Source organism: Tasmannia lanceolata, unplaced genomic scaffold (assembly GCF_043159265.1).
Source record: "Tasmannia lanceolata isolate RefF3 unplaced genomic scaffold, GAP_Taslan_0.1 ptg000007l, whole genome shotgun sequence".
In the NCBI taxonomy this organism is placed as follows: Eukaryota; Viridiplantae; Streptophyta; class Magnoliopsida; order Canellales; family Winteraceae; genus Tasmannia; species Tasmannia lanceolata.
Genome location: NW_027518684.1, coordinates 6,387,992 through 6,400,969, shown reverse-complemented (window position 1 = coordinate 6,400,969; position 12,978 = coordinate 6,387,992). Strand labels below are relative to the sequence as shown.

General features: G+C 39.2%; 1 protein-coding gene across 1 annotated transcript; it reads left to right on the top strand.

Annotated features, from left to right (window-relative positions):
• Positions 1-3,204: 3,204 nt before the first annotated feature.
• LOC143881625 (polyadenylate-binding protein-interacting protein 7-like) lies at positions 3,205-11,865 on the top strand. The gene is made up of 6 exons (XM_077384823.1): positions 3,205-3,400; positions 5,453-6,327; positions 8,129-8,594; positions 8,708-8,778; positions 10,901-11,025; positions 11,292-11,865. Exons 2-6 carry the CDS (start codon positions 5,542-5,544, stop codon positions 11,593-11,595), a joined length of 1,752 nt encoding a protein of 583 aa, XP_077240938.1. The 5' UTR covers positions 3,205-3,400; positions 5,453-5,541; the 3' UTR covers positions 11,596-11,865.
• Positions 11,866-12,978: the final 1,113 nt, after the last annotated feature.

The window sequence follows — 12,978 nt, the reverse complement described above, 5'->3', positions numbered from 1 at the left end:
AATGAATTCCTGTTTTGATAGCAGCCCTCATAAGATTATATGCAAAAAAAATTTAAAGGTTTCCAAAGAGGCCCATATTAATGTCCGCCAAAGGGTCTTAATGTCCCATTTGCAAATAGGGCATTGATAAATTCGCACCCCTGGATTACGCATACACACCATTTATAATGTGATTTGATGTCAAAACGCGTTAAATCACATTAATGCGATTTGCGTCAAACGGCATGAACAGTGCTCAACTTTAACGCCTTTTGACGTCAAATCACATCATAAGGGGTGTGTATGCGTACTCCAAGGGGCGTGAATTTATCATTGCCCTTGCAAATATGATCAAATTAATATAATCTAATTTGCAATTGATAACTAGTTTTGGTGGCATCAAGTGTACTATAATTTACCAAGACCATTCATGTGGTAGATCAATATGTTTGATCTCTAGGACCCATGTCCACATTGGCGGCCTTCATAGACCAAGATAAAATTGATGTCAACAATTCTACTGCGGGATGTGTTTTTGGCTATTGAGTATGCGCAGTTGCCTATATTCATTTACTGTGCTTTTCCTTTGTCAATTGTTTCTATGGAAAAAAAAAATTTGGGAAACTTTTTCTATGAGAATTTTTTTTTGTTGGTTTTTTTTTTTTTCTATGGTGATTTTTTACAGCAATGCATATCCAAGGTTCTAAATTTCGGTTTCGGTACCTATTTCGAGCCCCACCGAAATCCGAAATTTGGTAATAATTAAAAAAGAATATTTAATTCATTTCGAAATTTTGGACCGAAATTTCTTTTTTTTTATAAAAAAATTACATTTTCTCTAAATTTCTGACCGAAATTCCCGAAATTCCGAAATTTAAAACCATGTGCATATCAAGAGTGTGCCCCACCATTACACAAATCATGCTTTGACATGGTAAGTCGCACCATCTCTAATTCTCTACCCAACCCCTTGCATATCGTGGGTCCACCATTTTAAATCCATGAATGGATGCACCGTCTGGTCCGTCTCCACCCAAATTCATGCATAGGGTGGTCCCACCATTTTGCACCGTGTTTTGATAGGGTGAGTTCCATCAACTCTCCTCAAACCCATGCATCGGGTGGGGCCCATGATTTTATGTTATATTTTGATGGGGTGAGTCACAAGGTGGATCCCACCATTTTACACCTCATGTTTTGATGGCATGGGGCCAATGCCCTTTCAGAAATTCGATTCTTCATTAGATTCACGTCACCCTGCCACATTTATCATTTCTTGAAATTTGCAGGATCTAATGGAGTGCTCTTGGGTTGTTCTTTTTACTAGGGCGCTCTTCAGTTTAGCATTCTTGTTGGAGGAGTGCTAAACTGACGGATTCCCTTTAATAAACCCAACCCCAATGGCTCCCCGTTGGATCCATGTCATCCAACCACGTTTATTTCAGCACTATAATTCGTAAAATTAGAGTGGTAAGTGCGTAACCTAGATCCAATGGGCCCCCCTCGGGGCCGGGCCATGGTTATCAAAACATCGTTTTCTGAGTCTTGTGAGTTGTGACCTTGTCTTTCTTCTTAACTTTTAAAGGGCCGGCAACGGGGCGGGTCGGGGCTGGATGTTGGGGTCCCCTACCCCTTCCCCTCTGCGGGGAATTTCCCCGCTCCCCTTCCCCTCCCCTCTGCGGGGATGGTGGGGAATGTAATATCTAATCCCCTTCCCCTCCCCGCATCCTTGGGAACAAAATTCCCGCCCCGCCTCGCCATCACCCCCTCTTTAATCATTGATACACTAATGCTGGGTGTCCCTAATCAACTTGATGCAATTTCAATATATAAAAATGTTATAAACTAACAATCGATAGGCTAGCTGTTAATTAAATTAGCAAGAGATTGGTATAAGGAGTTTGTCTTCTCTTCTTTATATATTGATTGAAATGCTGGGCAACAACGAACGTCCAGATTTCACTTATTTGCAGTGTTTTTTTACTTGAAGATTTAATAAGAGAGGGCAGATCCATATTCGGTATTTGTGTGTGGACGATGGATGGATGGACCCATTGGACCGACAGTAGCTGTTGTTGGATGATGGGATTTCCGCACATTGCTAATTGGATTCGATCCAACTTCAATTTTAGATCAAGTGATATCATAGCCTGCCACTTAGAGTACCCAACATCCAAACCCCATTTTGGATCATTAATTTTGGGAAATGTTATGAGCACTATTGTATTCTGATGATCGCACTCCTGACTTTATTAAAAGTAAGGTATGGCCCGCACCATAGGATGATCCAAACTGTCCATTAGATGGTGCACACCCTAAATAGGTTGCGCCCAAAAAATCATTTCCTTAGGTTGATCCTAACCCTCCGATCTGTAGAGGTACTGAATGATCCTATTCCTCCATAGATCGGAGGGTTCGGATCAACCTATGGAAATGATTTTTGGGGCACAACCTATTTAGGGTGTGCCCCATCTAATGGATGGTTTGGATCATCGTATGGTGCGGGCCATACCATACTTTTAATAATAAAATGCAATTTATTTTGGCTACCGATGTTGGCACTACGATTTTTTGATAATTGCATACACTCACTCATTCAGCTTGTCTTTATTATTTCAACATCCGTCAAAAGGTTATTATAGTTCCCAAAATGCTCTCAGAAGCTAATTAAAAGGAAAAGCCAAGCTAAGTCTATGTTTGGGGGAATCTTGTAGCCGATCCACAGAGTTTCTAGTAGTTTTCCTAAAAAAAAAACACTTAAAGATATACAAAAAATGGCATTGATTAATGAGGCGAGGCGGGACGGGGCGGGTAGGGGAGGGGACAACTCCATCCCCTTCCCCTTCCCCTCCTCGCACCGGGGAATTTTTAAAATCCCCTTCCCCTCTCCGAATCGGGGAATCCCCGCCCCAAACATGGTGGGGCGGGGCGGATCCCTGTTTTTTTTCGGGTGAAATTGACAGCCCTATTTTAAACCGTCCATTTATGCCATCCAATATGAATGGCTAAGACCATCCAAATGAGAAGATTTTTGTGGACCCCACTGCGGGGACCAACCGACCAATACTCAACCTTATTTTTTATTTTTATTTTCCTGAAGAAACGGGTGCCACGTAGTTTCTGTGAATATCAAACCCTTGGGCGTATCATAGCATTTCCTTTTGTCTTATATATTTCGTACGCATAGGGCTTTTCCTGTCATTTCAACCAAAGATAAGGCTATTTTCCGTGTAATCTCTTAATTATACTGGTAAAGGAGAGAAGGTCAAGAGAGAGGCAGAGACTCATCGAGTGGCCAAAGGTTGGGTTTTGATATGAAGCTTCTTTTTGTGGTGGTGCTCTTGACAAGGGTTTGAAAGAAGAAAAACAAAACTGAGAAGAAGAAGATCTCCTGCCTCATCTTATCGAGCTCTGTTTAAAGGTATAGATCTCTGATTTTTCATTTCTTCTTTCTACTTTTCATTTCACTTTCGGTTGATTCCATATCCATTCATCTTTTCCAGATCTATAGTTCTAGATTATCTGGATTTTGAATCTGGTTTTCTGATTCCGCGTTTTTGTTTCCCGATCGGATTTGCCGTGGCCTTTTGCTTATTTTGTGGACGCAAAAGCGCTTTTTTTTCCGGATTTGTGATTTTCGGCTAGGTTTTCGGTTTACGATTGGGAGATGAGATTCATGGATCTGATTTTTTTTTTTTAGTGGTGAATTGTGTATCATTGCTGTTATTTGGCTTGTTATTATTTGTTATAACTTCAAAACTTTTGTAATTACGTGTTCTTTGTTTTGACTTTTTTTTTTTTTTTTGGTTTTAGAAGAGAGTTTCTGCAATCTTTTATTGCGTGATTTCTTTCGGTTTCTCTCTCGATTCAGATTTTTATTTGTTTATCCATGTTGAATTGAGCTTCCATTTTTCGTGGTTTGGTCTCTTTTGTCCCTTTATCGATTTTAATGGCATTTTCTTCATTACTTTAAGTGTGAGATTGGATGGAATGACTAGTCGGAGAGGGTTGTAGAGTTCTTGTCAAGAGCACACAGATCTTGACCAACGAAAAAAATAAACTTCGAAACAAAGGGGCGAATTTTGCAGTGTGTAGAATGATTTCTTGTAGTCTGTTGTGGGTTGTCTAATCGGAAATAAAGAAATAAGGGAGATTTCAAGAATTCTTCTCATAGATATTTGCAAATACTATCTGACATTTTTTTTCTCTCATCCGTACGTGGATAGATTGGTTGTAGATGAAATTTTTTTCTGGATATGCTGGTTACTTAAGTGGCTTCATAATCTAACTAGTTGCAGACAAAATCTGAAACAGAACTATTGGGCTTGGTTCCTTGGAGTCAAATTTAGTGAACACGCAAGAGATGCCTCTCCTCGTTGTCAACCACATTTTCGCTCTGCTTTATGAGTGGTGTGAAGTTCAATATGTTGTTGCTATGTTACTGTGAGAATCCATGTTAATGCAACTGGGCGTGCAGGACCCCAATGGGCTTTGAGATTGGCAGGATGAAGGAACACCAACATCTGCATCTTAGCAAGTATTATTGGAAAATGAAGTCTTTGTATAAATCCCCAAATGAATATACTTGTGGTGTGTATTGCAATTTTGTCTTCACTGACCACTATATAATAATCGATGTTCCTGTACAAAGAGACAGTTTTTGGATCCAAAAGATGATGACTCACTCTGTTTAGTAATATGATAATTATGATTAGTAGTCTCTATTCTTCCTTGGTGATTCATAACTAGGAACTGTCATGTAGCCAGAACCGGAACCAGAACCGGTGATTCCTTAGTAGTTCTATGATTAGTAGTCTCTAACTCAGAACCGAACCGCATTTTCACGGTTCTAGGAACCCAGAACCGGAACCGAACCACCAAATCCTAGAGCCGAACCGAACCCAACCAAATAGGCCGGTTCGGTTCGGTTCTTCTTGTTGAACTAGAACCATGTCCACCCCTATTGTGGCGTGTGGAGGAATGCAAATCCTAGCCTCCACAATGTCAGCCACTATAGAAGGTTTTCTTAATTGTATTTGAGTTTTTAGCTTATAGACTCTATGTGCTGATTTTCATTGCCTTAGTTCTTCAATTTTATGCTTTTTATCTCTGATTATAGTGATTGTCTTCTCTCTCTCTCTCACTCTTAAGAGGACTGCAATCGTCTCTTTTGCATACTGTATTTGCCAATTAGAATTTGTTTCTATGCTGGGTGAATTTTGTTTCATTTCTCTAAAAGTTAAAGTGTATATAGATGTACAGGCTGATGAACTGATAATTAGGGGTTCTCTCTCTCTCTCTCTCTCTCTCTCTCTCTCTCTCTCTCTCCACACACACACACAGTAAAGTCAGCCATTCCTTTGATTGCATGCATGTAGAATGTAGCAAAAATTGTGGTGCAGTTGAATTTTCTATTCTCTTGTTTTCTTTATCCTTATTTCTTGATTCCTCCTATATGGATTTTAATTTGCAGGACTGAGGTGATACTAGCTGGAAGTCCGTTCTCATGTGTCTAATGCTTTTGTATGTACACTACGTCATTTATTTATATATCAAATAAAGATGAACTTATCCATTAAAAGTTTCTCTACCAACAAGGATTCGAAGTTGAATACATCAAATAAGATCACAGCACTAAATCCCAATGCAGTAGAATTTGTTCCTCTTGCTCTTAGATCTTCATATGGGAACACCAAGAATTCAGATGCCACAAGGCTTGATGCTACTGGAGCTTCTGGAAAGGCTATCTTAGATCGATCAGAATCTTTTGTTTCAAATAATTCTGATGATGAGGTCCACCAGTACTGGCGCCACCAGCTTCCTGATGATATTACGCCTGACTTCAAGTTCACGGGAGATGATGAGTTTCAAGGACCTGGGAGTCTCTCAGTTGCGGGTTTGTCCATTCACGATGGAATCGAAGCGTCACAGTTCTCTGCATCTACTAGTAGTGGCCAGTTATTGAGCATGCAGCGCGAAATATCTTCTCATCTTGGGGATGGTATCGGCTCGAATGAAAAGATGAGATATTCTTTTCCGACATATGTGGAAGACCAGTCTTCTGTTGCTTTCTTGAATTTGCCAACCAATCCCTGGGATAAGCAGTTCGTGAATGGTGATCAACACCTTACCAATGGACGGGAGGGGCTTCCTTACAATAGGGATTCTAGTGCTGGTTTCCTAAATGAATTCTTAAGTGAGCATGCTGTTTTAAATGACACTGAAATCAACCCTGTGGAGTTTTTGGCATCACAGTTCCCCGGTTTTGCTGCTGAAAGCCTTGCAGATGTCTACTATGCTAATGGATGTGATTTGACCTTGACTGTTGAGATGCTCACACAACTTGAGGTATGCTTCATTTGTTCAAACTGTTTTATTATTGGTCAGAAAGGGGGCATGCTTGTCTTTTCAAAACTTCTAAGTTGGATCCTTGAGGATTTAGTAAATTCAAGTGAAAGCAAATTACATAAACCTTCATAGTTTGGAAGCTCTCTATGGTGGCTGGCTGGCTGCTTCCTACATTCTCCACTCCTTGCTGCTCACAGGAATCGATGATTTATGAAAACACCTTCTAATCAATAGCATCCATTATCTGGAATTTTGAGGACCTTGACTTATTTTTTATATGGTTGATGATTTCAGAAGTTTGGTTATCACTGTTTGTAAGGAGCTTCACCACTTTCAAGGTCTTTACTGAAAAAAATTAGGGAGATGATAAATGCGCCCCTTTTCATCACTTGGGGCACCCAGATGCATTGTAAGTGGCAATGAGGTCCATTCATTCATTTAAATGTGAAGTACATCAGCCCCTTTGAAGTCTTAGATACACTGTAGATGGGTGTCCCAAGTAATGAAAAGGGGCACATTTATCATTTCCCAAAAATTATCTAGCATATGAATATTACTATTATCATAAGAACTCATCTGTTGATTTCTTGTTTTAATTTTGTTATAACTATCCTCAAGTTTTGTTTGGCTTTAAGTTTATGTCAGTTGCCAGTATTGCGCACCCTTGAAATTTATAGCATGCAATCGAGGAAGCCACAAAATGGAAAATATTGTAATTTTCAATAGAGAAAATGGAAATAGATTCAATATTCATGATTAATCGATGTAAATATGCCAAATTGGGTTGGCAACTATTGGTGAATTGTAACTCTCTTACGCCTTCTTTTGGCAAGGAAGAATCTGCTCATCCTTGGAAGATTAGAGCCATTTTAGTCTTATATGCCCTTTTAGTGTTATTTGCTCAGAATCTAATGGCTCAGTAGGTTACCCAATTCACAAAGAGAATGTATTTCAATTGCTAAATCTAGGGTTGAAGGCAGTTTCCTAGTAGATTGGAGCTAGCTGCATGGTTGCGGCCTGGAAATAGGGTCATCTTAAGTCCCTGTGAGCCATTTTTTCCTTTTTTTTTCTTGTGGCTTTGTCTAAGATTTCATATTTTCTTAATGATAAAACACGTGTATATATATATATATATATATATATATATATATATGTGTGTGTGTGTGTGTGTGTGTGTGTGTGTGTTGTTTTCCATTATTATTATATTATTAATAATAATCATAGAATTAGAAAGTACAACAATTAAACTTGATTTATTAAAAATTTGAAAGAATTATGTTAATATTAATAGATCATTCTTACCATTCTTACAAGATTTTCTTCATGTAACTCCACTTCTAAGTAGCATCTTTAAAGTTTCAATTGCTCTTGTGGCGGGTGTTCGTTGTTTTTCATGAATGGTCATAGAATTAGAAAGTACAACAATTAAACTTGATTTATTAAAAAATTGAAAGAATTATGTTAATATTAATAGATCATTCTTACCATTCTTACAAGATTTTCTTCATGTAACTCCACTTCTAAGTAGCATCTTTAAAGTTTCAATTGCTCTTGTGGCGGGTCTTCGTTGTTTTTCATGAATGGTGGTCCCATTTATTATTTTTGAATTTGGAGTATATGTATTTCAATTGGAAGTTGGGAGGCTCTGGTAGTGCAATATTGCAACTTTTCAAAGAGGTATGTTGCTTTTTCATTTATGAAGAGGTGAACTAATATTGTAGTAGCTTTACGCTTAAGTGCAAGATGATGCAGTGTTGCTGATTAATGCCTTCTTTCATAATTTATTCTATTGCAATTGCAGCTTCAAGTTGACGGTGGTTTTAATCAGAACCTGAGCTCGAAGACCTTGTCAGCTCCAAACCTGAGTGCAATGGATTTCCCTGCACTTTCGGTGCCAGATGCTCAGAACGGCCTGCCAAAGTACACTGGAGATAATCTCCAACAGTCTTCCAATCCATACCGATCTGTTGATAAGGACAGTTTCCTTCTTTTTAAATCCAATTCTTCTGGTACATCTAGAGGTGCTCCAGATTTTGCTTCAGCTGTCCGAAAAATTGCATCTCAGGATTCCAATCAATGGAAGTATGAGAGAAATGGTTCCGAAGATGTCCATGTTGGCGGAAGTAGAAGTTCCCAACTTTTAGCCAGCTCGTTTACTGGGCACGGGAAATCCGTCCATGGAGATAGGTTACAAAGTTACGGTGCAGCTCAAAGTTACGGTGCAGCTCGGGCAGCTCCAGTTTGGCTTGAGACTGGAGAATCAGTGGGTAAATACTTCACAAGCAACAATTTTAAACATACTTTACAATTTTCTTGTGCTTAACGGACTCCGTTTTAACCTCATGCATTTATATTTGGCTTACCAATGTTGAGTTGGCAGCAAATATGTATTCGGAGTTGAGGGAGGAAGCTCGCGATCATGCACGGCTTCGGAATGCATACTTTGAACAGGTATCGTATGGGAAATAATTGCTCTTTATCAATTTTCCTCCATGGAGCGTTTTATTTCTCTAATAATTTTTCCATAAATCATGTTGATAATAGGAAATGCTTTTTATCACTATGACTTGTGGACATGGACACGAGTGTCACGTGTCGGCACGGACATGGACTGTCGGACACGGAAAACCTCTAAAACTTAGAAACGGGACAGGGCTAAAATAAAAAGTATATATGATCCAACATCAAATATTAGTTAAAGAAGAGCTAAAAAAGAGTTTATAATAAAAGAGTTAAACACAATATGCATAATGTCATACTTGACACAGCACAAAAACGTGTCCACACCCACATTAAGTCTAAAATTTATAGCACTACATTAAAAGTGTCCAAAGGAGTGTCGACACGGGTGGACACCTGTGTGGGACACGGCAGGACACTTCTGTCGGCAATAAATTCAAAGTGTCCACTAAATCATAGATTTATCACAATACATCAAGTAAGCACCATTGTTCATAAGACCCAAATAAAGGACCTTAGGTTACACTCTACAAGTGAAGTTAAAAATGTAAGAGCAGGTGGTCAACTGACTCAGCATCGAACAGAGTGACTAAGAATCAGCTTACGTCTATGGTGAAGGTGATCAATCATAATAATCCTATCAAGTCAAACAGTCTAACAGAAGGCGTTGACTCTCAAATGGGCTTTAGAAATCCAAACACTTCTAGCTGGCGACAAAGAGGAAGATTGAACCAAATATTCATAAAAGGATTTCATAGTGAAGATACCCAACGAAGTCCATCTTCAAAGCATCTTATCACAGCCCCCCACCCCATAAAGTAGAGAGAATTAAGCAAGGAAAGATGCCACTATATGTAGCTTCCAATGACGAAAGATTTTTCCAGAAATAAAACAAGAAATTCCAGTAGAATGCTCCATCCCTTCTTCTAAATGAATCAGCCACGCATATATATTTGCGTGAAGACAAGTTATGTAGGGAATGAAAATAGTTTTTAAGTGATCTGCCCCAGCACTTGATGCTTGTCCAAAATTTGATCTTCTCCACACACCCCAATCTAAAGTGAATCCCATTCTGAGAATGGGTTGACATTTTCAACACCCCCGCCGCCCCCCCCCCAAAAAAAAAAAAAACCATCCTAAAACTAGTCCCATTATGAAGGTCCTCCACAAAGAATAGATGTCTTTTCCGAATCTCCAGATCCATTTGGTAATATGAGAAGCACATTATCCAATCCTAACCATTGACATCAACATAATCCAAACTCTTCAGATGACAGGGCCATCCTGGTGAATTCAAGGAATAATTGGGGAACTTGGAATATTTCTGGATGAGAAATGGTAATATGGGAAGCACACAAGTCAATCAATGTGTATCCAAACCCTTCATATGAAAGGGTTCCACCATGGAGGTGGCATGATCTTAAAAAAATTATTTAACATTTGCAAGCGTTGAACGGAGGAGTTGAAAATGGATGGTTAGAAAAAGAAAATTGAGTTTTTCCACATTCGAGATGTCTAATGAACTTATTGTCCTCATTCGAGACGTCAAATTAACTTACTAATGTGCAATTAGAGACATTTTCAGCTTATGTCATCTCCACAGTGAGTCTCTCCTGTGAAGGGTCCTGATAATGGTGACATCATTTTGGTAGGATCTGCTCATATTTTTTCTTTCTTTCTCATAATAAGTAACCTTCTGGAAATTCATTATGTATTGGATTCCATCCCCCATCCTCCATTTCACCTGATACTTTTGTGTTCTTTTTATTGTGTATTCTAGTTATTGTGACACCAATTTCATCAAGCTGTGTTTTTGTTACCATGTTTTTTTCATCTGCCCTGTAATTACTTTCTGGTGGAATATGCGTTTTGTCCTATATATTATAAAGTATACACAGTTGTTTTGATTTATGCTATTGGTACCTGAATATGTGCATGGGTGCCAAGTATCCTCACATGTTCTTTATAGTATTTGTCCCCATATTATGAACACGATCTGTAATAAGAGCATCAAAGTGTTACCTTTTCTGTTTTATTATTGGAAGCGTTTTTTCTTACATATTGATATCAGTTTCATCAGCATGAGTTATCTGCATGAATTGCTGTGTGACAGGCGCGACAAGCATATCTTATTGGAAACAAGGCTCTAGCAAAGGACCTAAGTGTGAAGGGACAGTTGCATAACATGCAGATGAAGGCTGCTCACGGGAAAGCTAAAGAATCCATCTACCGACAGAGGTTATTCATTTTCCAGCTGTTCATTTAATTTTGACAACCGATTGAGAGCCCCAAACCGATTATTTGACTCAAAATTACGTGTAATTTTGAGTCCAATAATCTGTTGGGGGCTGACAATCGTTTTGGGACAATCTCTAACGAACAGGGCCTAATTTTGAGTCAAATAATCATAATTGAACTCAACATATGGGAACCCATGCCTATAGGCGCATTAAAGATGCTTCTTCAGGACTCTAACTCACCCAGACAATTTTGTAATATTTTAGGAACCCAATGGGGCCGGAACTCCTGAGTTACGGCAAGGGACAAGAGAGGATGATAGACCTGCATGGGTTGCACGTGAGCGAAGCCATACATATGCTGAAGCACGAGCTGAGCATACTGAGAAGTACTGCAAGGTCTACTGCTCAGCGCATTCAAGTCCTTATATGTGTGGGCACGGGCCACCATACAAAGGGCACCCGAACTCCAGCGAGGCTACCAGTTGCAGTTGAACGCTACCTGCTAGAAGAAGAGGGTCTCGAGTACACTGAGCCGCAGCCGGGACTGCTGCGAGTTATGATATTTTGAATTTGACACTGTAAGGTATACAAATTCCACACTCAGTTCATTCTTGTAATGTGTATATGGTGGGGGGAAGAGAAATAGAAAAAGGCTGGCAAAAAGGAAATGTATTATTAAAGTTTCAAGTCATCACCAGATTTTTGAAGTTTTCCCGCAGGCTGTGGTAGCCATTTCTTTTTGTTTTTTCCTACATTTTCATGGTCTCTCTCGGCAGAAGAATACTTTCCGTCTACTTTTGTGAATCCAGATTCAGCTTGTGCTGTCAAATTTGGGGGATATTGGGTATGAATTTAATTCATTTTTTTAGCAGAATCTGATACCAACTTAACCCAGATTGCCCCCGCAACGATGAGGTGACATTCTATGCAGTAAAGGGTAAGGCCTGTTTGTTTTGGATTTTGTGAACCGATTGTGAGTCTAAAAATGATTATTGGACTTAAATTCAACTGAAAATCTTCACGTGGGTATGAAACAAGCAAGGTGAATATTGTTGGGTATGTCTCCGTTGCATGATTCTGTCATACTAGGTTTCTTTATTGGTTTCCCGATTAAACTAGGTTAGGCGTGTTTTTACTTTTAACCTGGTTTTACCAGGAATAGTTTTGAGGAGCAAAGCCTAGGTATAAATTAGGTCTCTCTTGTAAAATTAAGTTGCATGCATAAGGAAATCTCTCGTGGTGTTGATGAAGCTATTCAATTGAGAGGGGGAGTGGATTTTTTAAGTGCAGCGGGTGAAGAGGTAGTTAACTTTGGGTTGAGTTTTCCCAACCCTGATTGAGTTTGAGTTCGGGTAGAGGGCAACCTGACCCGAGTGAACCCCGACCTTTTGTCACTTTTTCTTGTAGTATGCTTAAAAACTTGGGTTGGGTTGGGTTGTAAAAAAGGGTTACTTGGGTTGGGTCAGGTTGAACCTCATCAGGTTGGGACTCGGGTTGGGTTCGGGTTGGGCTCAACCCAACCTGACCCGAGTTTCACCCCTAGTTTGATGTCCAATTCAATGTCTATGACATTGGTCATTTGAGAGACTTGTGGAGATTAGAATCATTGATCTTGCAAATCCCACATGTACAGGCCAGGTACTAAAATTTCTCCAAATTAAACTCAACTCACAGATTAAAGCTATTGTCACCAAGGTACTTGAGAAGCAATTTCGTGAAAAGCCTTTTCGCTGCTCACTTTTGCAGGAGAGAACAGCCACATACTCAATTTTTAGCAGATTTAATTCATCTGATACGGCTGTTTGTTCATGCAAAAGTGAGCCGCAAAATGGCTTTCTCCGAATCCTATATCATTAGTAAATCTCATGACAAATTCAAAATTATTAAAAAAGACTTATGAAAAATGAACTCGCATCTTAATCTAGCAAATACAAGCAACCATCCTTCATGC

Coding starts and splice junctions, on each gene's coding strand:
- LOC143881625 (XM_077384823.1), top strand. CDS start 5,542: ATGAACTTATCCATTAAAAGTTTCTCTACCAACAAGGATTCGAAGTTG. Junction 8,779..10,900: donor GGAATGCATACTTTGAACAG/GTATCGTATGGG, acceptor GCTGTGTGACAG/GCGCGACAAGCATATCTTAT. Junction 11,026..11,291: donor GAATCCATCTACCGACAGAG/GTTATTCATTTT, acceptor GTAATATTTTAG/GAACCCAATGGGGCCGGAAC.